Source organism: Ranitomeya variabilis, chromosome 7, assembly GCF_051348905.1.
Source record: "Ranitomeya variabilis isolate aRanVar5 chromosome 7, aRanVar5.hap1, whole genome shotgun sequence".
Classification (NCBI taxonomy): domain Eukaryota; kingdom Metazoa; phylum Chordata; class Amphibia; order Anura; family Dendrobatidae; genus Ranitomeya; species Ranitomeya variabilis.
In genome coordinates this window covers 7,321,445-7,349,406 of record NC_135238.1, presented here as the reverse complement: position 1 = coordinate 7,349,406, position 27,962 = coordinate 7,321,445, and the positions used below count along the sequence as shown (strand labels likewise).

General features: G+C 45.3%; 1 protein-coding gene across 3 annotated transcripts; it reads left to right on the top strand.

Moving 5' to 3' along the window:
• Window positions 1-27,771, top strand: LOC143785137 (serine protease 27-like). 3 transcript variants are annotated; one of them, XM_077273816.1, is made up of 9 exons: window positions 4,329-4,536; window positions 6,519-6,717; window positions 6,841-7,106; window positions 17,151-17,320; window positions 17,641-17,878; window positions 23,677-23,899; window positions 24,323-24,594; window positions 26,673-26,842; window positions 27,101-27,771. In XM_077273816.1, exons 1-9 carry the CDS (start codon window positions 4,452-4,454, stop codon window positions 27,329-27,331), a joined length of 1,854 nt encoding a protein of 617 aa, XP_077129931.1. In that variant the 5' UTR covers window positions 4,329-4,451; the 3' UTR covers window positions 27,332-27,771. The 3 variants fall into 3 exon arrangements, with proteins under 3 accessions (XP_077129934.1, XP_077129931.1, XP_077129932.1); XM_077273819.1 differs by lacking the exons at window positions 4,329-4,536; window positions 6,519-6,717; window positions 6,841-7,106 and adding an exon at window positions 1-43; XM_077273817.1 differs by lacking the exons at window positions 6,519-6,717; window positions 6,841-7,106 and having other exon boundaries at window positions 4,437-4,536.
• Window positions 27,772-27,962: the final 191 nt, after the last annotated feature.

Below are 27,962 nucleotides of genomic sequence, written 5' to 3'. Positions count from 1 at the left end.
ATCTCCCATCTCAGGATGACTCATTCGGAAGTGTTAATGCGGGGTATGTAGCATCTTGTAATTTCAGAAGTAGTCATGTGTCCTCGGAGATATTTCTGGGCTTCCTTGTGTGACTGAGCCAATAACAAGATTTCTCAGATTGCAGGTCCAGATGTTCATAGCTTGCGATATATTGGATTTTTGGCTATATTGTGTCGTTATTCCGTGTGAACCCAATTGGATCGTAGAATATTCTGCAGCTTTCTGCTTGCGTTTCCATTTTACATTATTTTAGGATCTTTGCTCAGTGTGAAGTGGAACATTTTTGCTTCCAAACCTTCTGCTCATCCTCCCCACAACTGATAAGCTGTTGATATTTGATCCCAGCAGATAATTACAGATTAAAGTATCAGTCTGCTGTGATACAGGTCCATGGAGGCTTTTTTGCAATCTGTGAACTGCAATTGAATTCTGTGGTTGTGCCAGAAGGCACTGAGGTGGAGATAATGAGAAGGGTCAACAAATTCTTGGAAAACTAAGTGAGCCCAGCCAGTCTCATGCCACCAATCAATGCCTGCTAGGTCCATGGCATGAACGAAAAAGGACCAACCCAAGTCATCAGTGGTCACTTCCCATGTTGTCCTCTGCTTATAGAGGGTCTACTGCTGGAAGGTCTACAGGTGGAGGGTCTACTGTTGGAAGGTCTACTGTTGGACGGTGTATTGGTGAAGGTCTACCGGTGGAGGGTGTACTGATGGAGGGTGTACTGGTGGAGGGATCATTGGTGGAGGGTCTATTGGTAGAAGGTCTACTGGTGGATGAAGAACTGGTGGAGGGTCTACTGGTGGAAGGTCTATTGGTGGAGTGACTACTGGTTGAGAATCTACTACAGGAAGGACTACTGTGGAGGGTCTGCGTTAGATCTTTTCTCTTATTTTTCTTAGCATTCGAGGACTGGTGTATTTTTTCCTTTTATTATCATTTTCACAGTGACTCCCTTGACTACGGATGACTGCTGTGAGAAACCATGCTCCTCATTGTTCTGACATTAAAGGGGATTTTGACAATACATTTTTCTCGTCAATGCCGGAAACAAGTTTTAATTTGCATACTATTTCTAAAAATAGCAAAAATTGTTTCGTCGCCTTGGGATATTTGTCAAATGATGACGACACAGCAAAAAGGTATTGGTATTTACCGGCCAAGATCACAAGGAAAATGCACAAACAGGAGGCGGCAGTCCCCTAATATAGGAGGTAACAGAGGTGGAAAATACTGATGAAACAACCACTCTCGGCCTACCAGCACATGGACGGGGTGATTGCCTAGAATTAGAATTGCACGCAGATGAAGCTTGCTATAGGGCGCAAGTCACACACATGCAGCACAGTGCCTAGCCAACAGCCTATTACACGCCCCTACTGTTCGATAAGGTGGGCTGTCCGGCCCCCTATCAGTACATCACAGAGGTCAAAGCCCCTAGTTTAACATTTAACACTGTCTTAGTAACTTCAACTGGAAGTCCAAAATCAAGTCACTAAACTGTTCACTGCCTGTGGCCATAACCCTCATGGTCATAGGTTACGTGCGGCTTATCCAAGATAGACCACGTAATGGGGGCAAAATTGGCATTTGTTTGAGTCCACTGGATGAAGAGATATAATATAAAATGTCACCAACACAGAAGAATGCAGAAAAGTTGTGATCAAGTTTTTTTTTTTAACCCAAAACGTGTTAGCAAAATTGATTATTTGTAACCATGTGCACATTGCCCTTACTCTATTATTCCATGCTATTAAAAGCTAAGCTTTATCCGCCTTTATATTTGGTGCTGCAGAATATCCAATATCGACTGTTTTTTAATTAACTTGTGCCTGATTAAACTCTGTTCCTTCAGGTGACCTTGCCTTTTAATTGTTTAATAGTATTTTATTTAAAAAAATGCTTAAATAAATAATTGTTTTTATATTCTGTGGATTGTCATTCTCCAGTTTTATCTTTCTGTGTTCCTTGGTGGGATTATGCTTAACCTGAAGAGCAGTAATTCTCTAATCTGAGGAACACTAAGCGAAAGAACACTAAACCCGAGGAATACTAAATCTGGAAAGACTACTCTGAGGACTGCCAAATCTACAAAGACTAATTGGAAGAATATTAATCCTGAACAACACTGAACCTGAGGGATAGTAGTTTTTGAAAGTCCAGTCTGAGGAATGCTAACCAAAAGAACACTAAACTTGAGGAACACTAACTCTGAAAACATGAATCTGAGGAATGCCTAATCTAAAAAACTAATTGGAAGAACATTAATCCTGAAGAACACTAAACCTGAGGAACACTAACTCTAAAAACCTGAATCTGAGGAATGCCTAATCTAGAAAACTAATTGGAAGAACATTATTCATGAAGAACACTAAATCTGAGGAACACTAACTCTAAAAACCTGAATCTGAGGAATGCCTAATCTAGAAAACTAATTGGAAGAACATTAGTCATGAAGAACACTAAACCTGAGGAACACTAACTCTAAAAACATGAATCTGAAGAATGCCAAATCTAGAAAACTAATTGGAAGAACATTATTCATGAAGAACACTAAACCTGAGGAACACTAACTCTAAAAACCTGAATCTGAGGAATGCCTAATCTAGAAAACTAATTGGAAGAACATTATTCATGAAGAACACTAAACCTGAGGAACACTAACTCTAAAAACATGAATCTGAAGAATGCCAAATCTAGAAAACTAATTGGAAGAACATTATTCATGAAGAACACTAAATCTGAGGAACACTAACTCTAAAAACCTGAATCTGAGGAATGCCTAATCTAGAAAACTAATTGGAAGAACATTATTCATGAAGAACACTAAACCTGAGGAACACTAACTCTAAAAACCTGAATCTGAGGAATGCCTAATCTAGAAAACTAATTGGAAGAACATTATTCATGAAGAACACTAAACCTGAGGAACACTAACTCTAAAAACCTGAATCTGAGGAATGCCTAATCTAGAAAACTAATTGGAAGAACATTAATCCTGAAGAACACTAAACCTGAGGAACACTAACTCTAAAAACATGAATCTGAAGAATGCCTAATCTAGAAAACTAATTGGAAGAACATTATTCATGAAGAACACTAAACCTGAGGAACACTAACTCTAAAAACATGAATCTGAGGAGTGCCAAATCTAGAAAACTAATTGGATGAACACTATTCATGAAGAACAGTAAACCCAAGGAACACTAACTCTAGAACCAGCTGGAAAGATAATTCTGAGCAATTTAAAATCTTGAGAGACTAATTGAAGGAACAATAATTTTGAAGAAAACTAACTTGAAAAAGTCTAATCTGAGAAATACTAATCCTGAGGAACAGTAGTTTGAGAAAATGTAATCTAAGAAGCACTCATTTTAGAAAGACTTACCTGAGGATCACAAAATAACCGAATGCTAAACCTGAAGAATCGTATCCTAGCCGGGACTTCATCTGAAGAATCCCTTTCTTACATCTTTATTTTTTAATCCCTTTTATAAACTGTGACGACCTTGGTCTCAGGATATCCGACAACAGAGTCATGACAGTATCTATGTATGAAAAATAAACAATTCTTTCCCTCCATTGTTTCCTTTTGTGTATGTTTTGATGATTAATGTATCGTCAGTGTCGCTGACCAATGAGACTTTTAACACAAAGAACATGGATCCTAATAATTAGGATTTGATGAATTCTTTGGGGGAAAGGAACAAGGATAATAGTTTTTGATGCTCTTGTACTGGGCAAATCATAGGAAAAGAAGGAACTGATAAGAGTTGATAGGAGGATCGAGAACAGGTCAGTAAAGTGTAGACATCGGGACGGATGAAGAGTCGTGGAGCTCAGGAGCCTCAGGAACATTGAAGCTGCAGCTGACTTATGTTATTTGTGATGTTTCACTCGAACATAAAAGTTATTACTCTCTAAAATCTGGGAAATTCAGAAGATGAAGATGTCGGAGACAGTAATTCCCATCTTTTCTCTTCAGGGGTGCACCGCTCTTCTGCCTCCTGGTTCCCTCCTGCTCTTCCCCTAGGAAAACAACCACTACTGTTAGACTACAGAGGTGGCCGGTAACCTAGGCAATGAGCAGCAAATTATAGAGTGAGAAATCCCTCTATTCTTGAGAATGGAGAGAATTTCACAGTACGAAGTAAATTGGAAAATTACCAGGAGCCCACAGATTGGACAGAGGTGATACCAGAGAGCTGAGATACAATTCTGTATCTTACGTGTGCCCTCGTCTCCAGGCTCCGGTATACAGAAGATGGTGACTTCATAAATATTTCATCTCATACCCAGAACTCACACTTCAGGTGTTACTACATTATGTTGCTGAGGTTAATGCGTTGGCCAATCAGACGATGGGATTCTGACTTCTTGAATTTCTCCGTAACCGGAATAATTACTTTTCTGTGAAGCAAGAAGATGAGATGTTCGAAGCAGAAGGTGTGAGGAGTCTCGTGTTCTGCACGGCGGAGATGAGGATGTCACGGCTGACACTTCTGCTGACCGCGGGTACGTGACAGAAACAAATCTTGAGTTTTCCCAGTGGCGCAGCATATTCTGCCAGTGCCCGGGGCCAGCATTATCCCCAACCCATGGCCCATTAGAGCTCCCTGAGTGGTTTCCACGAGTCCAGTAATGAACCCCTTGTCCCTTGAGCAAATGGATTGTATTTAAGAAAATACTGATGTCCTTGTAGTTTGCCTTTTAGTTCTTTTTAGTTTTTATTGTTTTTGCGTAGAATTAAAAAATAAAATGTTATATATTGTTAATATGTTTTTTTCCCTTTTTCTTTACATTCTTATGTTTCTTTTTATGCAACCATTTATAACCCTTTCCCTAACTCTGACCCTGGCACTCTATTGCACATGCAGCTCACTGACACCACTCTCTGCAGTGAGAGAAGGCGGACAGAGGTAATGTCTTGCCCCATAGAATTTGGCACCTTGGTAAACTGTTCCTGGGCCTTCCCCCTCCCCCCGCTGGGTTTTTGCTGAGACCAATTCTCTGATGGCTTTCTGCTTGGACTAGTCCTCTTTTGAGTTTTTGGGGGAATCAGCCTTCTGCTGGGATTTTGTTGGGACCTGTGCTCGGCTGAGTTTTTGCTGGGACCAGTCCTCTGCTGGGTTTTTTCAGGAAACAGTCCTCTTCTGCATTTTTGCTGGGACCAGTCCTCTGCAGGCCTTTGCAGGGACCACCCCTTCTGAGTTTTTGCTGGGACCAGTCCTCTGCAGGGCTTTGCAGGGACCAGCCCCCTTCTGAGTTTTTGCTGGGACCAGTACTCTGAGTTTTTACTGGGACCAGTTCTCTGCTATGCTTTTGCTGGGAGTAGTCCTCTTTTGAGTTTTTGGTGGGACCAACCCTCTGCTGGGTTTTTCCTGAGACCAGTTCTTGGCTCAGCTTTTACTGGGACCACTCCTCTGCTGGGTTTTTCCTGGGACCAGTCCTCTGCTGGGTTTTTCCTGGGTCCAGTCCTCTGCTGGGCTTTTCCTGGCACCAGTCCTCTGCTGAGTTTTTGCTGGGACCAGTCCTCTGCTGGGTTTTTCTTGGGTCCAGTCCTCTGCTGGGTTTTTCTTGGGTCTATTCCTCTGCTCGGTTTTTCTTGGGTCCAGTCCTCTGCTTGGATTTTCCTGGGACCAGTCCTCTGACGGGTTTTTCCTGGGCCCAGTCCTCTGACGGGTTTTTCCTGGGTCCAGTACTCTACTTGGATTTTCCTGGGACCAGTCTTTTGCTCGGTTTTTCCTGAGCCCAGTCCTCTGATGGGTTTTTCCAGGGCCCAGTCCTCTGCTGGGTTTTGCCTGGGCCCAGTCCTCTGATGGGTTTTTCCTGGGTCCAGTCCTCTGCTGGGATTTTCCTGGGACCTGTCCTTTGCTGGGTTTTTCTTGGTTCCAGTCCTCTGCTTGGATTTTCCTGGAACCAGTCCTCTGCTTGGTTTTTCCTGGACCCAGTCCTCTGATGGGTTTTTCCTGGACCCAGTCCTCTGATGGGTATTTCCTGGGCCCAGTCCTCTGTTGGGTTTTTCCTGGGTCCAGTCCTCTGCTGGGATTTTCCTGGCACTAGTCCTCTGCTGGGTTTTTCTTGGGTCCAGTCCTCTGATGGGTTTTTCCTGGGACCAGTTCTCTGCTGGGATTTTCCTGGGACCAGTCCTCTGATGGGTTTTTCCTGGGACCAGTTCTCTGCTGGGTTTGAGCCTCAGATGAATGAGACAGTAAATGTTATACTACCTCAGGTTGTAAAGCTGCAGTATAAAGTATGGTGGAAGGACAGAGGGGCAGTCTGAGCCTCAGATGAAGCAGAACTTGGATCTTGGCCACCACTGACTCCATCAGATAATGAAGCTGAGTCGGAGTCACTGATCACAGTGTGATCCAATGGAGTCATACAATCGGGGGTCCGCAGCAGCTCCACGTAGGGGCAAGAATGCTCCACTCACAATTAATCATTTCCAAAGCTCAATCATTCTTACATTAGTCATGATTCTTTATTTTTCCTAGTTTCCTTGTTCGGTATCTCAGCAGCATCACAAGGATCTTGCGGGTCCCCAAAAGTTGTCACCCGGATTGTTGGGGGGTCGGATGCTGTGGATGGAGAGTGGCCCTGGCAGGTCAGCCTGTGGTATAAGGGCTCCCATCTCTGTGGGGGGTCCCTGATCTCCAGGCAGTGGGTCCTGACAGCTGCGCACTGCTTTCTGGGGTAAGTGCCCTGCGGAGTAATCAGGGCTCCTGGGATCTCATGACAACACTTCCTGTTCTCACGTATTTCAGTGTTGTCATAGGAACATTGCAGATGTTGACCTGTCACTTTCTGCCATTGTAGGACTGTCAGTGACTACACAGTGCGTCTGGGAATGTATCAGCTCGCGGTGACAAATCCTCATGAGCATCTGTCCACAGTGAGACAGTTTATCACCCACCCACAGTACTCGGATGTGGGAGGCCCGGGGGACATCGCTCTGGTCCTGCTGTCCAGTCCTGTCAACTATACGCAATACATTCAGCCGGTGTGCCTGCCCGACATGTCCGCCACCTTCCCCTGCGGCATGGACTGCTGGGTGACCGGCTGGGGGGACACGTCCTCCGGGGGTGAGTGCTCGCATCTCTCAGTGGCTCCTGTAACTGATGCTAAGCATAACTTTCCCAGGAGAGAGTTGTATGATGTCACTGCTCTTACAGTAAAGAACCACCGTCTATCTCACTGTAAAGTCGGCCATTGCTCTAGGACGCCCCATGGTATAGATACAATCCTGGGAATAAAGACCTAGGGGAGGAGAAATGAGAGAATTGGTGTCAGGCCTCAAATTTTACAAAAAACTGGGGATTCTCCTTCAAAGGTACAAGGACTAGTACAAGGGTTAGGAACAGGACGGGTTAGGAAAATAATGGGTTAGGAACAGGACAGGTTAGGAACAGGACAGGTTAGGAACAGGATGGGTTAGAAACAGGACAGGTTAGAAACAGGACGGGTTAGGAACAGATATGGTTAGGCACTGAACGGGTTAGGAACAGAACAGGTTAGGAACAGGACGGGTTAGGAACAGGATGGGTTAGAAACAGGACAGGTTAGAAACAGGACGGGTTAGGAACAGGATGGGTTAGAAACAGGACAGGTTAGAAACAGGACGGGTTAGGAACAGATATGGTTAGGCACTGAACGGGTTAGGAACAGAACAGGTTAGGAACAGGACGGGTTAGGAACAGGATGGGTTAGGAACAGAACGGGTTAGGAACAGAATGGGTTAGGAACAGGATGGGTTAAGAACAGGACAGGTTACGAACAGGATGGGTTAGGAACAGGACGGGTTAGGAACAGGATGGGTTAGGAACAGAACAGGTTAGGAACAGGATGGGTTAGGAACAGGACGGGTTAGGAACAGGACTGGTTAGGAACAGAATGGGTTAGGAATAGGATGGGTTAGGAACAGGACAGGTTAGGAATAGGACAGGTTAGGAACAGGATGGGTTAGGAACAGAACGGGTTAGGAACAGAACGGGTTAGGACAGGATGGGTTAGGAACAGGATGGGTTAGGAACAGAACGGGTTAGGAACATGACAGGTTAGGGACAGGACGGGTTAGGAACCAGACGGGTTAGGAACAGAACGGGTTAGGAACAGGACAGGTTAGGAACAGGTCGAGTTAGGAACAGGACAGGTTAGGAACAGGACGGGTTAGGAACAGAATTGGTTAGGAACAGGATGGGTTAGGAACAGAACGGGTTAGGAACATGACAGGTTAGGGACAGGATGGGTTAGGAACCAGATGGGTTAGTGTTGTGAATTTGCTTTTTGCTCCCTCTAGTGGTTACTAGTTTTTTGGACTCTGGTTTTTCTGTCATTCCTTTTATCCGCACCTGGGTCGTTAGTTAGGGGTGTTGCTATATAAGCTCCCTGGACCTTCAGTTCAATGCCTGGCAACGTAGTTATCAGAGCTAGTCTGCTGTGCTCTTGTCTACTGATCCTTTCCAGTTATATCAGCTAAGTCTGCCTTTTGCTTTTTGCTATTTGTTTTGGTTTTGTATTTTTGTCCAGCTTGTTCCAAATCTATATCCTGACCTTTGCTGGAAGCTCTAGGGGGCTGGTGTTCTCCCCCCGGACCGTTAGACGGTTCGGGGGTTCTTGAATTTCCAGTGTGGATTTTGATAGGGTTTTTGTTGACCATATAAGTTACCTTTCTTTATTCTGCTATCAGTAAGCGGGCCTCTCTGTGCTAAACCTGGTTCATTTCTGTGTTTGTCATTTCCTCTTACCTCACCGTCATTATTTGTGGGGGGCTTCTATCCAGCTTTGGGGTCCCCTTCTCTGGAGGCAAGAAAGGTCTTTGTTTTCCTCTACTAGGGGTAGCTAGATTCTCCGGCTGGCGCGTGTCATCTAGAATCAACGTAGGAATGATCCCCGGCTACTTCTAGTGTTGGCGTTATGAGTAGATATATGGTCAACCCAGTTACCACTGCCCTATGAGCTGGATTTTTGTATTCTGCAGACTTCCACGTTCCTCTGAGACCCTCGCCATTGGGGTCATAACAGTTTGCCAGGCCAGTATTAAATGTTTAATGCGTTGCAGAAGAGGGATTATAAGAAAGAAGATTCTGAGTTTTTTTTTTCTTTTTCCCCTTTACCTCAGAGTGGCTATGCTTGCTGCAGACATGAATGTCCAGACCTTGATTACAAGTGTGGACCAGCTGGCTACTCGTGTGCAGGGCATACAAGACTATGTTATCAGAAATCCTATGTCAGAACCTAAAATACCGATTCCTGAACTGTTTTCCGGAGACAGGTTTAAGTTTAGGAATTTCGTGAATAATTGTAAATTGTTTTTGTCCCTGAGACCCTGTTCATCTGGAGATTCTGCTCAGCAAATAAAAATTGTTATTTCGTTCTTACGGGGCGACCCTCAGGATTGGGCTTTTTCGCTGGCACCAGGAGATCCGGCATTGGCTGATCTTGATGCGTTTTTTCTGGCGCTCGGTTTACTTTATGAGGAACCCAATCTTGAGATTCAGGCAGAAAAGGCCTTGCTGTCTATGTCTCAGGGGCAGGACGAGGCTGAAGTGTATTGCCAAAAATTTCGGAAATGGTCCGTGCTGACACATTGGAACGAGTGTGCACTGGCCGCTAATTTTAGAAATGGCCTTTCTGAAGCCATTAAGAATGTTATGGTGGGTTTTCCCATTCCCACAGGTCTGAATGATACTATGGCACTGGCTATTCAAATTGACCGGCGGTTGCGGGAGCGCAAAACCGCAAATTCCCTCATGGTGTTGTCTGAACAGACACCTAATTCGGTGCAATGTGATAGAAAAACCGCAAATTCCCTCATGGTGTTGTCTGAACAGACACCTGATTTAATGCAATGTGATAGAATCCTGACTAGAAATGAGCGGAAAATTCATAGACGCCGGAATGGCTTGTGCTACTACTGTGGTGATTCTACACATGTTATCTCAGCATGCTCTAAACGTCTTACTAAGGTTGTTAGTCCTGTCATCGTTGGTAATTTGCAACCTAAATTTATTCTGTCTGTAACTTTGATTTGCTCACTGTCGTCTTTTCCTGTCATGGCGTTTGTAGATTCAGGTGCTGCCCTGAGTCTCATGGATCTCTCATTTGCTAAGCACTGTGGTTTTACTCTTGAACCATTAGAAAATCCTATTCCTCTTAGGGGTATTGATGCTACGCCATTGGCAGCAAATAAACCGCAGTATTGGACACAGGTTACCATGTGCATGACTCCTGAACACCGCGAGGTGATACGTTTCCTGGTTTTACATAAAATGCATGATTTGGTTGTTTTAGGGCTGCCATGGTTACAGACCCATAATCCAGTCCTGGACTGGAAGGCTATGTCAGTCTCAAGTTGGGGCTGTCGTGGTATTCATGGGGATTCCCTGCCTGTGTCTATTGCTTCTTCTACGCCTTCGGAAGTTCCGGAGTATTTGTCTGATTATCAGGATGTCTTCAGTGAGTCTGAGTCCAGTGCATTGCCTCCTCATAGGGACTGTGACTGTGCTATAGATTTGATTCCAGGCAGTAAGTTTCCTAAGGGAAGACTGTTTAATCTGTCGGTACCTGAACATACCGCTATGCGTTCATATATCAAGGAGTCTCTAGAGAAAGGACATATTCGTCCGTCTTCTTCCCCTCTTGGTGCGGGATTCTTTTTTGTGGCAAAAAAGGACGGATCTTTGAGACCTTGTATTGATTATCGGCTTTTAAATAAGATCACTGTCAAATTTCAGTATCCTTTACCGCTGTTGTCTGACTTGTTTGCCCGGATTAAGGGTGCCAAGTGGTTCACCAAGATAGACCTTCGTGGTGCGTACAACCTTGTGCGCATTAAGCAAGGTGATGAATGGAAAACCGCATTCAATACGCCCGAGGGACATTTTGAGTACTTGGTGATGCCTTTTGGGCTCTCCAATGCGCCTTCAGTTTTTCAGTCCTTTATGCATGACATTTTCCGGAAGTATCTGGATAAATTTTTGATTGTTTATCTGGATGATATTTTGGTTTTTTCTGATGATTGGGATTCGCATGTGGAGCAGGTCAGGTTGGTCTTTAAAATTTTGCGTGAAAATTCTTTGTTTGTCAAGGGCTCAAAGTGTCTCTTTGGTGTACAGAAGGTTCCCTTTTTGGGGTTCATTTTTTCCCCTTCTGCTGTGGAGATGGACCCAATCAAGGTCCGAGCTATTCTTGATTGGACTCAGCCCTCGTCAGTTAAGAGTCTTCAGAAGTTCTTGGGCTTCGCTAACTTCTACCGTCGTTTTATCGCTAATTTTTCTAGCATTGTGAAACCTTTGACGGATATGACCAAGAAGGGCTCCGATGTAGCTAACTGGGCTCCTGCTGCCGTGGAGGCTTTCCAGGAGTTGAAACGCCGGTTTACTTCGGCGCCTGTTTTGTGCCAGCCTGACGTCTCACTTCCCTTTCAGGTTGAGGTGGATGCTTCGGAGATTGGGGCAGGGGCCGTTTTGTCGCAGAGAGGCCCTGGTTGCTCTGTTATGAAACCTTGTGCCTTTTTCTCTAGGAAGTTTTCGCCTGCCGAGCGAAATTATGATGTGGGCAATCGGGAGTTGTTGGCCATGAAATGGGCATTTGAGGAGTGGCGTCATTGGCTCGAGGGTGCTAAGCATCGTGTGGTGGTCTTGACTGATCACAAAAATCTGATGTATCTCGAGTCTGCTAAACGCCTTAATCCGAGACAGGCCCGCTGGTCATTGTTTTTCTCCCGCTTTGATTTTGTTGTCTCGTATTTACCAGGTTCAAAGAATGTGAAGGCCGATGCTCTTTCTAGGAGCTTTGTGCCTGATGCTCCTGGAGTCGCTGATCCTGTTGGTATTCTTAAAGATGGAGTTATCTTGTCAGCTATTTCTCCGGATCTGCGACGTGTGTTGCAGAGATTTCAGGCTGATAGGCCTGAGTCTTGTCCACCTGACAGACTGTTTGTCCCGGATAAGTGGACCAGCAGAGTCATTTCCGAGGTTCATTCCTCGGTGTTGGCAGGTCACCCGGGAATTTTTGGCACCAGAGATCTGATGGCCAGGTCCTTTTGGTGGCCTTCCTTGTCAAGGGATGTGCGGTCATTTGTGCAGTCCTGTGGGACTTGTGCTCGAGCTAAGCCTTGCTGTTCTCGTGCCAGCGGTTTGCTCTTGCCCTTGCCTGTCCCGAAGAGACCTTGGACACATATCTCCATGGATTTCATTTCTGATCTTCCGCTATCTCAGGGCATGTCCGTTATCTGGGTGATATGTGATCGCTTCTCCAAGATGGTCCATTTGGTTCCTTTGCCTAAGCTGCCTTCCTCTTCCGATCTAGTTCCTGTGTTTTTCCAGAACGTGGTTCGTTTGCACGGCATCCCTGAGAATATTGTGTCAGACAGAGGATCCCAGTTCGTTTCCAGGTTCTGGCGATCCTTTTGTAGTAGGATGGGCATTGATTTGTCGTTTTCGTCTGCTTTCCATCCTCAGACTAATGGACAGACGGAGCGAACCAATCAGACTTTGGAGGCTTATTTGAGGTGTTTTGTCTCTGCTGATCAGGACGATTGGGTGACATTCTTGCCGTTGGCTGAGTTTGCCCTTAATAATCGGGCTAGTTCCGCCACCTTGGTTTCGCCTTTTTTCTGCAACTCTGGTTTCCATCCTCGCTTTTCTTCGGGTCATGTGGAGCCTTCTGACTGTCCTGGGGTGGATTCTGTGGTGGATAGGTTGCAGCAGATCTGGAATCATGTGGTGGACAACTTGAAGTTGTCACAGGAGAAGGCTCAGCGCTTTGCCAACCGCCGCCGCGGTGTGGGTCCCCGACTATGCGTTGGGGATTTGGTGTGGCTTTCTTCCCGCTTTGTTCCTATGAAGGTCTCCTCTCCCAAATTTAAACCTCGTTTTATTGGGCCTTACAAGATATTGGAAATCCTTAATCCTGTATCTTTTCGTCTGGATCTTCCTGTGTCGTTTGCTATTCACAATGTATTTCATAGGTCCTTGTTGCGGCGGTACATTGTGCCTGTAGTTCCTTCTGCTGAGCCTCCTGCTCCGGTGTTGGTTGAGGGCGAGTTGGAGTACGTGGTGGAGAAGATCTTGGATTCTCGCCTCTCCAGGCGGAGGCTTCAGTACCTGGTCAAGTGGAAGGGCTATGGTCAGGAGGATAATTCCTGGGTGGTCGCCTCTGATGTTCATGCGGCCGATTTAGTTCGTGCCTTTCATGCCGCTCATCCTGATCGCCCTGGTGGTCGTGGTGAGGGTTCGGTGACCCCTCACTAAGGGGGGGGTACTGTTGTGAATTTGCTTTTTGCTCCCTCTAGTGGTTACTAGTTTTTTGGACTCTGGTTTTTCTGTCATTCCTTTTATCCGCACCTGGGTCGTTAGTTAGGGGTGTTGCTATATAAGCTCCCTGGACCTTCAGTTCAATGCCTGGCAACGTAGTTATCAGAGCTAGTCTGCTGTGCTCTTGTCTACTGATCCTTTCCAGTTATATCAGCTAAGTCTGCCTTTTGCTTTTTGCTATTTGTTTTGGTTTTGTATTTTTGTCCAGCTTGTTCCAAATCTATATCCTGACCTTTGCTGGAAGCTCTAGGGGGCTGGTGTTCTCCCCCCGGACCGTTAGACGGTTCGGGGGTTCTTGAATTTCCAGTGTGGATTTTGATAGGGTTTTTGTTGACCATATAAGTTACCTTTCTTTATTCTGCTATCAGTAAGCGGGCCTCTCTGTGCTAAACCTGGTTCATTTCTGTGTTTGTCATTTCCTCTTACCTCACCGTCATTATTTGTGGGGGGCTTCTATCCAGCTTTGGGGTCCCCTTCTCTGGAGGCAAGAAAGGTCTTTGTTTTCCTCTACTAGGGGTAGCTAGATTCTCCGGCTGGCGCGTGTCATCTAGAATCAACGTAGGAATGATCCCCGGCTACTTCTAGTGTTGGCGTTATGAGTAGATATATGGTCAACCCAGTTACCACTGCCCTATGAGCTGGATTTTTGTATTCTGCAGACTTCCACGTTCCTCTGAGACCCTCGCCATTGGGGTCATAACAGGTTAGGAACAGAACGGGTTAGGAACAAGACTGGTTAGGAACAGGTCGAGTTAGGAACAAGGCAGGTTAGGAACAGGATGGGTTAGGAACATGACAGGTTAGGAACAGGACAGGTTTGGAACAGGACGGGTTTGGAACAGGACGGGTTAGGAACAGGACGGGTTAGGAACAAAGTTAGGAATAGTACTAGGGATAGGACTCGAGGAAAGGAGGGAACCACTGTAGTGTTAAGGGTAGGACTATATGTAAGGATAAAATTAGGGTTAAGAATAGGACAAGGGTCTAGGACTAGGAATATGACAATGGATAGGACTAGCGATAAGAATAGGACAAAGGACAAAGGATAGGAGTCAGGACTAGGGTTATAAATAGGACTAGGGATAAGACTAGGTTTAGGGAAAGAACTCCTGTAGGTTAGGAATAGGACGATCTAGGCTTAGGAATAGGACAAAGGTTAGGACAAGGGTAAGGATTAGGACTAGGGATAGAACTAGGATAAAATTAAAAAGTAAAACATATAATAATATATAACATTACTTTTAACATGTTATGTCTAACAGTCCACAGGTTATTATTTGCTTTGCCCTGAGCACTGGTAATCCACGTCTGGTCACTGCCCATGAGCATAATAAATAATATTTAATTTGCGGTGAATAACATTGATGCAAATCACATTTCAAAGCCAAATTACAGTAATTTACCAAATTGAGTTTTGGGCGATTCGCTCTTCGGTATAAGCTCCTAGATGGAGCGTTCAGGGTCATAATCTTATTTGCCTTGCCAGCAGCTTCCTGGCATTGGTCACACTGTTACATTTACTGGAAGTCTGCGTTACTTGAGGTTCTCACCACGATTGGTGTCTCGCTCTATCACCGTCTATTGGGGAAGTTACCCTATAAGTCTATGACATCTTCAGGAACCTGAGACTTGACATTTAGGAGATGATATTGTGTATCTTCTCCTCCCACTTCCCCTCCGGCTCCTCCTGACCCACAGGTAACACAAAACCATCCTGCTGCATGACAATTACTATACACATAAAAACTCACTCTACAAAGACAACAGCACATGTATGTTACAGAATAGGACCCAATACTGCCCCCTGTGGAGCCCCACTGATATCTGTGACCACCCCAATACTGCCCCCTGTGGAGCCCAACTGATATCTGTGACCACCCCAATACTGCCCCCTGTGGAGCCCCACTGATATCTGTGACCACCCCAATACTGCCCCCTGTGGTACCCCACTGTTATCTGAGACCACCCCAATACTGCCCTCTGTGGTACCCCACTGATATCTTTGACCACCCCAATATTGCACCCTGTGGTGCCCCACTGATATCTGAGACCACCTCAGTACTGCCCCCTGTGATACTCCACTGTTTTCTGTGACCACCCCAATACTGCCCCCTGTGGTACCCCACTAGTAACTCATCTTCCCCATTGTTGAAAAGACCCTGCACTGGATTATGTTATCTAAACTGAGTAAATCCCCCAATTGCTGATGCTCCCCTAATTCTAGAACAGTTAATATTTTTTTTTCAATGCCCCTCCATTCCATGGTTATATAATGAAGAGCGGCTCTTTATTTTCAGAGGGACTAACATTGGGATATAGGGGCATAGACAAATGTAAACTGTTATAGAATTGAAGGATCAGTGACAAACGGAGTAATTAGGTTAAATTACAGAATTCAGTGCAAGGTCTTTTTTCACTAGTGGAAATAGTATAGTTTGACTTTCACTTACTTAACTCCCTAAGAGCTCTCGGGTGCGCTCTAGCTGGATCCATCTTTTTATTCACTGCACATCTTCCTGGCTTAGACAGGTAAAATTTAATAGAGACTTTACCTTGCTCCTCAGCATTTCACCAAACATTATTTATATGCAACTCGGGGGTCAAAGCTTCTGCTGTTATTATTTCTGGAGAGGTATATATGAGGGATCATAATATAAATCTAAGGCCGATGTAACAGGGTTAGGGTTAGGGTTACCCTAACCCTAACCCTAAGTCCAGACTACATCTGAGGTTTAAGCAGCCTAGGCTTGATTATACCCTGGCAATACTATGGCCTAGGTCATTTCATACCCCCTCATGCCAGATTACACCCCTGCGTTGAGTGATATACACAAGAATTAGTTTTTCAGCATCTTATTGGGGTTCAGGTTTGTCAGGTAAGCTATGTGAGAAGATAACTGACTTACATCTTAAAGGTCTAAACACGTAGACTTTTATTACTACAACCAGGAAAACTTCAATCAGTAAAAATATTAGACTGTCACAAAGATCTAATGAGGTGAAGAATCTGCCGCACTTCTCAGTAGTCACACATTAACATAAAAGCACAAATCCTATTGGACGACAGGCAATGTAATCTCAGATGTAACAACTGCTGTCCGTCACCAATCACGTCGTATTGCAAGGTCAATCTTCGTCATGTGATTAACCACACAAAGATACCTTCCCACTGTGTGAAACGCGAGGTTCACACATTCAGTATTTGGTCAGTATTTTACATCAGTATTCGTAGCCAAAATCAGGAAAGGGACAATCAGAAGAAAAGTATCATAGAGACACGTCACCACTTCTGTGTTTATCACTCACTCCTGATATTACCTTACAAATACTGACCAAATACTGACCAAATATTGAGCGCGTGAACGTGGCCTAAATTAGTTTTAAGTGACTAAAAAATGGCATCTCAAGCCTATCTAATTTACAAGGGCTCATAAAATAGATACAGTATATTGCAGCGTGGAGGGATGTAGTTTGGCCTCTGTTATTTTACGTCCCCCAGGTATGTTTTGGCCTAGGACAGTTTATCTCCCGCAGTATACACTGGCATGAGCCAAACTATACCCAAGTTTAATTTGGATAGGCGTTTATTTGACCGGTTACGCCGAGTTTACGCGAGGGTATTTCCTGGTCCATGCCCGGATTGCTGGCTGGACTCCCAAGCTGAGTTTATAGCCTCTTATGTGTCTAGGAGACTGTTCTGGTCAGGAGACCCACGGTCAGTCCAAGCATTGTTACACTGCAGACCATCTACAAACCGTGAAGTAGTAATATGGCTCAATGATGGTAGTAATCATGTCTGTGCCTCCTCAGTGAGCCTACAATATCCCGAGACCCTCCAGGAGGTGATGACCCCACTGATTGACCATGTCACCTGTGACCGGCTGTATCATGAGTGGTCCCCAGAAGCTGCCGACACTGTAATAATCCACGATTATGAGATATGTGCAGGATACCCAGAGGGACAAAAGGACTCCTGCCAGGTCAGTGTCTAGGAGGATACCACAGAGTCACCACCTCTCACAAAGACTCTGTGCTGGATCTTCTAACACTCGGATGATTTTCTCCTGTGAACACCACCTATGCTCCTGGGATCTTCTTCCTCTCTTGGCTAAGTGCAGAAAATACATTACAGCAGCCATTTTTAATAGCAATGGGTTATTTTTTAGACAAATTTATTTTCCTGCCAATTTGTAGACTTTAATTTCTATTGAAGGTATCCTCGCCTCTTAACACTGATAACGCTGTATTGTACGCATATACGGTAATATAGAAGTTGTCCTTTATCTCCACTCTCTTCCAGGGAGACTCCGGAGGACCTCTGGTCTGTAACGTGCAGGGTGTCTGGTACCAGACTGGGATTGTAAGTTGGGGTGAGAGCTGTGCCTTACAATACCGCCCTGGGGTTTACTCCCTGGTGGCGGCCTACCAGTCCTGGATCCTGACAAATGTGCCAGAGTTGGTGTTCTTCAATGTGACAGACCTCCCTCAGCCCAGCAGGGAATGTGGAGGAGATGTTGGGTCTACGTCCGGAATACCAGGTAAGATACAGACGGCATCTCCTTACATCCCATCTTCTCCTCCGTGTGGTGGAGGTGACACTATTAGTCAATACTCCTATTGAGTTACCGGCAGCAGGTGGACTAGAGCTTCTATGAAGTGATACCAGCAGATAAGGTGACATCTGCTCCACCTCTTGTCCTGCTTCATCAAGCTCTAAACTCTGCTGACATCAATAGTGAAAAGACAGATCCAGAAGGAAAATCAAGGATTTTGCTCTTATGACTGGTTTAACATTTATGGAAGATGCAGAAAACACGACCTGCTGGTAGTGAGGGTCACTGTATGAGAACGACAAGGGTCACTGTCTCCACTGGAAGCTGATGGTGGGGTTTTACATTAATGTAAAGAGTGGAGTATCCAGAAGTGATCGGTGAATCTGCTGAAATCTGAATTTGACAGATCCACTCGGATCCAATGAAGCCAAGATATTCAATTCATATAGAAGTTCTTCCTTGCAAATCAAATGTTCCTTACTAAGCTCCTACGTCTCTCCAGACCCCAGAGCATAATAATCATGGAGTGAGAAAAGAATCCATCAGAAAGTAGTCTGCAGACAGAACGCCGTCACACAGAGGGTCCTCAGCCATGGCGTGGGGTCAGTTACTCTAACACTGTGACCTTCCTCCTGAGGCTCCAGCTGTCAAGAACCTACAACTTGTAGAAGGAATAAAGGAAAGTATCCAGCTCCAGAAATAAAAACAAAAATGTTTATTATGATGTCTTTAGGATAAAAAGCCGCTTACAAATGAGGACTAAGAACACTACACGTGTTCGAAACGCGTTCATTGGTTCATGGCATTTCTCCGGGGCATACGCCGGCCATTTGTAAGCGGATTTTTATCCTAAAGATATCATCATGAAGATTTTTGCTTTTCCTTCTGGAGCTGGATACTTCCCTTTTTTCCTTCTATAAGTTTACAGCGTTGGGCAGAGACGCTTTTCCGTGCTCGGATTTCTCCTGGACTATGGAGATGTTCTCATAAGGGCGAGCTGAATTTTCCTCTTTTTTTTTTATAAAGAACCTACAACTCCCAAAATGTTCTAATGGCTTGAGGAGACTAGAGCAGCTGGGACATGAAGGAGCCAGGAGTCACTGGTTGAAGACTATTGTCCTAGAAGGTGACCATTATCCAGTCCAACACATGACTCAGCCGATAGATTAGACATCACATGAGATTATGTAGGAACACAACTATTTCCGCTAATCTATTATTATACATTCCACGAAGAGGCGGTGTCCTCCGCTGACTTTCTGCGGCTACAGTTCATATCGGAAAAGTTGTCAGTTATATGATTCATATCTGGGTGATGAAATCAAAACCCAAGTACCCTGATAACACATGGGTGCTCTCTATAATGTGACCGATATGTGGAATGTCTGCAAAGGTGAGGGAGAAGGAAGGAGAGGCGTGAGAAGAAGAGAATAATGGAAAAGAGATGGGGGTAGAGGTGATAAAGGAAGGGAAGAGAGGTGAGGAGGGGAGGGATGGAGAAAGGAGAGGGGAGGGGAGGAAAGAATGGAAGAGAAGAGAGCTGAGGAGTGGAAAGGAGGAAAGGGAAAAGGAGAGGTGAGGTGTAGAAGGAAAAGGAGAGGGAAGGGGAGGAAAGAGAAGAGAAAGGTGAGAGGAGGGGAGGCATGGTAAATGGAGAGGTGAGGAGAAAGGAGAGTAGAGATGAAGAAAGAAGGTAAGGGAAGAGAGGTGAGGAGGAGAAAGGAGGAATGGGAAAAGGAGAGGTGAGGGGAGAAGAGAAGGAAAGAGAAGAGAGGTGAGGATTGGAAAGGAGGTTGGAGGGTAGATCAATGGAAAAGAGAGGTGGGAAGGGTAGAGGAAGAGGGAAAGAGAAGAAGGGGAAAAAAGGCATGAGATCAATGGAGAGGAGAGATGGAAGGGTAAGAGAAGATGGGGATGAGAGAAAACGATAGGAGAGATGAGGAGGTGCATAAATGGGAGAGAAGAGGAAGGAAAGGAAGAGGAGACAGGACAGGAGAGCAGAGGAGAGGAGAAGAGATGAGAGAAGGCACAAAGGGAAAGAAGAAGAGAGGGGAGCAAAGGGGGGGAAGAAAAGAGGGAAGACACAAAGGGAGAAAAGAGATGAATGAAAGCAAATAAATGAGAAGAGATTGGAGGAGAGGAAAAAAGAAGTATCCAGGAGCGCCGGTGACTATCTGTGAAAATGGGATTTTGTGGCATTTGTGGTTGATGTTTCTATTCTGAGCCGCATTCACTGCGCACAAGATGGTGGAGGCCGAGGATGGCGCCGTAGTAAAGCTCTGACCTCCAGGACCTTGGCTCACAGAGCGCAGTCAGGGCGCGTTCACACGCAGCAGATTATGAGGGTAAAACTGTTCACAGGAGCAGTAAAATGAACGAGATTTCTAACATGTTATTCACACACTGAGGTTTCTTTATTTTGCATTTTTAACCCGTCCGGTGACAAAAACTCGCAGCATTTCCGTTCTTCCAGCATTTTTACTGCGGTTTTTCCCCATTGAGATCACTTTGTTGTAGGATCAAAAAATGCATCAAAAAATCGTCCGCTGGAGCTTTGTGGCCATAACTTGTGCTTCCATGTAGAATAAAAGCTTTGTGTGAACGAGTCCTACAGCGACACCTTTACATGGCGGGAATGTCTATCCTCAGACGTCACATGTAACGAGGCGGGCGCTCGTGTTCGGGGGTCGGAAGACTTCACTGCGCCATTTACCAACCCTGAGCACCGGTCAGAAGATTTTACAACAGTTTCTGGCAAAAAAAAAAAAAAAAGTTTGAAATATCACAAAGTTTTAGCACAGCTGCGATTTGCTTTTTTCTGGCTTTCTTGATGTTAGTTAGTAAAAAGGGGAATGTAAAAAAAAACAAAAACGCCCCTGCAAAATTATCCAGTGCCCTCAATGTGATGTTTCCATATGAAACTAGCAGGGAGCAGCTTTGGGTGTGACTAGAGGCGGAGGAGCAGGTGAGCGGTCATGAGTGGAGTCCGGGGTCAGCTGTTACCTGCAGGTGATTGGTAAAACCCCACAAGGTTAGTATCTGCTGAGAGATGACGTCATTAGTATGACAATGGCCGCCACGTCTGGTCTCCGGTCACATGCACTTATCTCAGTCGCGGTTGTCAGAAGAGAAGAGTTCTCTGCAGGAACAGGTCGAGCCGCATTCTGAGCTCCGAGGGACTGGGTGATGCTGCGGTGGATGTGAGGAGACATCAGTCCTCAGTAAGGAGCTTTATCTGTAAAAACGCCCAGAAATTGCATCCGCGTGGCCATGAGTAACCTCCGCTATCTCGCCGGCCTCCTCCTGCTCTCCGGTAAGTGTCTCCGGCGGCTTACAAAATCCGATCACCAACGTGATTCCGTTATCTATCGGAGTGAGGAGATCGGATCGTAACACCGACATTCCGATCAATCGTGATCAGTTATTAATTACTGAGCGCAATGTCTAGATTATCTCTGGGCGTCCCGGGGCCGTACAGTCGATCCCATCACTGGAGAATGGCGTAATTATTATTACGTTGTGCTTATGATATTCGGCGATGATACAGTGTAAGACTTATCGGGACCCAGAATATAGAATGCCGACACTTCGTGTTCTCTAACAATCCCATGTTCTGATACATTGGGAGACGTGAAGATTGCGCTCGTGTTTTGTTTTTTTCTTTTCGTGAGTGCAGAAAATCTGCTGCATAAGCTTCCTCGATAATTTGGGGAGTTGTGTTTAATTGAAGTAACAGGAAGTTTCTCCCCCAAAAAAGTTCTCACTAAAAACATGAAAAAGATAACAAAACACAGCTGAAAAAAAGAATAAAAACTAATGTAAAAAAACAGACAAACATAATGAAAAGTACCCAATTTATGGGAGCTGTGACTTCATGCCATCTCCTGCCCAATGATACTGATAGCCGCTGTTTTTCTGTGCAGTTTTTTAGGTGTTTTTTATTCTTTTGAGCCTGAAAATTTGCTTTGGGGGGTTGCAGTCGAGTGTTTAAGTTCAGAATCCCAGAGTTTTGGGCAGCATTCTCACAATGACTTTTTGGTGAAGGTTTTTGATGTTGAAAATTTTCTGCACCTATTAAGTAAAAAAAGGAATCTTGTATTTTTCAAAAATATGCAGCGTAAAATACTGTAAAGAACTCATCGTGAGAACGCAGCCTTGCACTTAAAAAATGTGCATCAAAAAGGGGAATAAACTTAAGAAATAAAAAAAATAAACCTAAATAGTGATAAATGGAGCAGAATCCTATTGTGAGTTTTGGCTTCGACAGATAAACTGTTGTCTTCACACGTAAAAACTGTCCTCCTTATTACACTGTATAACATGACAGAATATGGAGCGCTGCCCCCGTCTTTGTATCAGGTGGGAAATCTGGATAATCTGGAAGGATTAATAACTGTGGCGCTCGCGGCGCCTGATTCCTCATAGTTATATAGCGGCAGGACAGGAGTGTGGTCGCCCCTCGTCCTCGGTGCAGATATTGAACGTGTTTTATTGTTCCGTGGTTTTCTCGCCTTCTCCACCCATAGTCAATAATTCCAGAAACCATCAGACGCTGACTCTCTTGTTAACCCTTGGAGTTTTATTCTACTTTCTCAGTTCTCCGTGACGAATACCTGCAGGGAAAACGTTTCCCAACACGTCCAAAAATAGCAGAACAAATTGTTAAAGCCCCTCAGGCTGCAGCTTGTGGGGTGTACGATGCAAACATCCACTGATCTCACAGGGAGAAGAATCCCTTCCACTCCACCCATCACAAGAGCAAAACTAAGCAATGTGCTGCCAGATTTCCCCGATGGCGGAGCTCAGATCTGGTGATGGCCATCGTCTCTGGCTTTGTAGACCTGTATGGGAGCTGGGAGGTCATCCCTAGTGGAGCAGGAGTGGAGGCCATAATGGTTGTCCGTGTTCCTAGAAACCAGTGGGGTGTTTATTGGATTGAGCACCGAGGCCTCGCTTTGCACCCCAGTAGTGATGAAAGGAGCGCTGTGGTAAGAGGCACCAAATTCACAGAGGCGTACCCCACCACCAGGAATGTGGCTCCAGCCGGAGGTCACTGTACCTTCAGTGGTGTAAATGAAAATTTGTTGGACACATTTGTGTGACCAGATCCCAGAACTGCTGTAAATATTTTAAAAAATTTTTAATCCTGTAATGTGTTTTTATTTTATTTTCATTTTTATATTAAATTTTCATTTTTATATTAAAGTGGATCCAACAATGGAAATAAATATTAGACATGCCAACAGAGTTTTGCAATTTAGTGGCACCCATAGACTTTTTGATGAAAGTTGACAAAACTCGCTCCTCTATTGTCAGGGTGGTGACAAGGTTCTGGCTCAGTATGTCTGAAGGTTTCTGCCCATTGATGGCACATTAATGCTTGACCAACATGAGCCCATCTGTGTAAGGAGGGGATAGGAGAAATGTCTGACAACTGCTATGATGTATAAGGCATTAAACAACAAACGCATCCTTGACATCAGTGGATCCATCGTTGAGTAGGTCATGGATCCACATGAGAACCTGAACTCTCTGGCCACAGGCATCGCCTGTAGATCTGTTCTCCCACTACAATATGGAGGAGGCCTGGTGATCAGACAAGTGGGGGACCCATCCAGTGGATGCTTCACTTTGATGGCTTAGACACATTGCACCTCTACCTTGGGTGAAGACCTAAACTTAGGTGGTCAAGGGTTGGCTAGTGACATCACCTGAGGTGAGTGAATATGACTGTCACCAGGTTAGATGAATGGAGGCTAACATTTTCCTGTCTGATTTTCCAGTCTACACCTCTCCAGTAATCTCCAACTCCACCACCACCACCACCACTGCTGCCCAACCAGCGTGCGGAAGTCCAGTGATCAACAATCGGATCGTTGGTGGCACAGCTGCTACTGAAGGAGCATGGCCGTGGCAGATCAGCCTGCGGTTTGAAGGTTCCCACATCTGCGGAGGGTCCCTTATCTCCAACCAGTGGGTGCTCACCGCCGCACATTGCTTTGGATCGTAAGTTGCCACCTGATCTACCCTGTAGTGGTTAGCATGGTCCCCCTTGTTGGACTGTGAGACTTGATAATGTCCTATAGTAGGAGTGCAGTAAAATATGGCCATTGGGTTGGAGGGGGAGGGTAGAATAAATGATAACTGTCTCTGTGTTGAGACAAGCTAGAAATGACCTCCTACGGTAGAGGGTTGGTCCTCGTACTTGGTGATCAGACAGAATTATCCATGTCTACCTGAATGTCTTAGAGATTTATATACATTTCTAATTTATTGCCCCAGTATGTTGTCTTAGGTGACATCTTGAGGCAGAAATGATGAAGTCATCACTTCCAGTCAAAGCCCCAAATATGTTTCCTTTCCTGCTGTGTAACATTATGGAGGGTGTCGTTGCTCCTCGTCATTGTGGTGTTCGGTTTCTCTTTGTAGATCTACCAATCCTTCCTATTACACAGTCGTTCTTGGTGATTACCAGCTGCAGATCTCCAATGCTCATCAGATTACGTCAAGTGTAGAAAGTATCATCGTGAACTCCCTGTATAGCGGCAGTGCCACCCCGGGGGATATCGCCCTGATTAAACTCTCCAGTCCCGTTACCTATACTGAGTACATTCTGCCGGTGTGTGTCCCACCAGGGTCCATGAGCTTCTCCGATGGCACCAACTGCTGGGTAACTGGATGGGGCAATACAGGAAGTGATGGTAAGAAAACTCAGGAGACATTTTGGACGATAACCGAATCATGTATGATGCTTTCCAAGAGTACCACGCCCCATCACCATCATGTCTCCGGGTATCTAAACAAGCTCCTGGGTCATGATGTTTTTCCTTGAGAAGATATAGAAAGTCTTAAGGTACCGTTACACTAAACGACTTACCAACGATCACGACCAGAGATATGACCTGGCCGTGATCGTTGGTAAGTCGTTGTGCGGTCGCTGGGGAGCTGTCACACAGACAGCTCTCTCCAACGATCAGGGGAACGACTTTGGCATTGTTGAAACTGTCTTCAACGATGCCGAAGTCCCCCTGCAGCACCCGGGTAACCAGGGTAAACATCGGGTTACTAAGTGCAGGGAAGCGCTTAGTAACCCGACATTTACCCTGGTTACCATTGTAAAAGTAAAAAAAAAACGCACTACATACTCACATTCTGATGTCTGTCACGTCCCCTGCCGGAGTCCACAGGGTTAAAACCGCTTTCGGCAAGAGCGCTGCTAATGCACGCGCTGCTGCCGAGAGCTTCCTTGCACTGAATGTGTCAGCGCCGGCAGTAACAGCGGTGACGTCACCGCTGTGCTCTGCTTTACAGCCGGCGCTGACAGTCAGTGCAGGGAAGCTCTCGGCTGGAGCTCTTGCATTACCAGCGCTCCTGCCGAAAGCAGTTTTCACCCTGTGGACGCCGAGGGACGTGACAGACATCAGAATGCGAGTATGTACTGTTTTTTTTTTTTTTTTTAAACCTTTACAATGGTAACCAGGGTAACTATTGGGTTACTAAGCGCGGCCCTGCACTTAGTAACCCGATATTTACCCTGGTTAAAAGTGAACACATCGCTGGATCGGCGTCACACACGCCGATCCAGCGATGACAGCGGGTGATCAGCGACCAAAAAAAGGTCCTGATCATTTCCATCGACCAACGATCTCCCAGCAGGGGCCTGATCGTTGGTCGCTGTCACACATAACGAGATCGTTAGCGGGATCGTTGCTACGTCACCAAAAGAGTGACGTTGCAACGATATCGTTAACGATATCGTTATGTGTGACTCAGCCTTTACGCTTCAATCAATGGACTCTGGGGGAAAAAGTATGCAAATTATCCCTTCTTGTGAAGGAAAATAACGGCATCTTGTGCCACCTGCAGGTCGTCAATGATTGACTAATAAAGGGTTGTCCAGTGAAAACAAGTTGTTACCTGTTCACTGAATTGGTGATAAACTGCTGGTTGGTGGATGTTACCGATGACAACTAGACCGATCGGCAGAATAATTAAGGTATCTCCTTGTCACACAATAAAGTGGTAGGTTGGACGTCTGACCATCGTTCCACCCATTCTTCGTGAGGCTGCTGGAAAATACCGAGCACATTGCTTAGCAGGCCCCCAGAGAATGATTTGAGTGGTGGTCAAACGCGCACTGCTGCCCCATTCTAAAAGGTCCTAATTTTACTGATCTGCAAATGGTCGGATAGTTGACAACTTGTTTTGGCCTGACAACACTTTAAAGGGAGTGTCAGCACAAAATTACTAATCATACCAAGCACAAGAGCTTGGTACATGAAGGCGCTGCCAAAAATTCAAATTTCTGACTCAATGAAGCCAAAACTGCCAATCAAGATGGAGATAGACAAAAAATAAGTAGGTGGGAAGGAGCCCTGAACGTTTGGCTGCGCCATGATGCACGTGGCGCCTGTGCTTGGTATGAACAGTCATTCTGTGCTGACAGTCCCTTTTTTAAAGAGCTCTGAGTTACTACTAGTGATTTTTGCTAACCACCTTTCACCGAAAGGAATGCGTGTCTCTGGTTTTGCCAAAATTCCTAGTCATGATTCACACCTCATTAATGGGTCTACCATTGACTTCCAGGGCAGCTCCCCCCTAATAGATGCAAGCCAAGAACCACAAATCCTCCATCACTTACTGGAGCCTCTGACAAAAGTCCAATAGACCCACACAGCTTTACATCCTCCTCCACACAAATACAGTGGCCTGTTGTTTGGGGGTTTTGGTTTTATTATTTTGCCCTCCATGACCTGGACCTTCACTCTTCTTCCTGCAGTGACTCTTCCATATCCTCAGACTCTACAGCAGGTCATGGTGCCTCTTATCAGCAATAGTGCCTGTGATGCCATGTACCACATCAACTCTGCCATTGGCGCCAGCATACAGATTGTTCCAAGTGACCAAATCTGTGCCGGCTACCAGGCCGGAAAGAAGGACTCCTGTCAGGTGGGTGACATTCTTATCGTATACCTTGTTCTTATGTTTTTGCATTTATTCTCCCGTTCTTTAATATTCCCTCATGGTCTGATCATGATACTGTTGTGGAGGACCCTTTCTTGTCTTTTTTTTGTTTGTTTTTTTTTTTTTTGGGGGGGGTGGACAGTTTCTTGTGTAACCTCAGCACAAACATAACCATGTATCTCAATATCAATTTCAGCACAGTGAATTAATGTAATATTTCCTGACTTTCGTTCTTCTTTCCAGGGTGACTCCGGGGGACCCCTGGTCTGTAAAGTCAATGGGGTTTGGTATCAAGCTGGCATTGTAAGTTGGGGAGAAGATTGTGCCTTGGCCAACCGTCCGGGAGTCTACACCTATGTCCCGGATTACTACGACTGGATCTACTCGTATGGAGCCACTCGCTTCGTCTCCTCATCCTCCATGTTTACCGTATCGGCGTTACTTTTGATCACCTGTCTAGTACTGCACACGTGATGATCGGTGGTCGGCTTGGTGGAGCCTGTGAACTGGGATTATAGTCATAATGGCTTGAATTTCAGAATTCTCTTGTTGGGATTATTGGAATATGTGGCCACCAGGACAAAGCTTTTGAAATGATGATCTTCATCATGTGGCCCCTGACCATTTCTAAGCAGCTGCCATTTATTTCTGGATATTAGAATGACCAACACATCACCACCTGTTCCTTGAGTGCTTGATGTCGGCCATGTTTCTGTCTCAGGAGAAATGTCCACTGGCTGCAGCAATTTCTGTCCTCTGTACCCTTCTGACCTGTTCGATCACATTTCAGCAGTAGACCGTGTTCTCTACAATGCGTGGGAGGACACCTTGTTGTGATCTGTTTTAAGATCAATAAATTCTCTCTCTTTTTAAAGAATTGTTTTTTTTAAAAACTAATAAAAGATGTGACCACATTCTTTGCTCCAATCCTAGTGCTTCATGACATAGTCACAGATGTCTGATAGGTCTCACTTCTGTGACCTCATTAATGTCTATGAAGTGATTCTCAAAAACTCCTTTTCCAGCCTGGAAACAGTGGGTTTTCGCCGCCAAATCCAAGGGGTAAACGTATAGGGATGTGCATCTGTGCTGCCCGTGCCTGTAG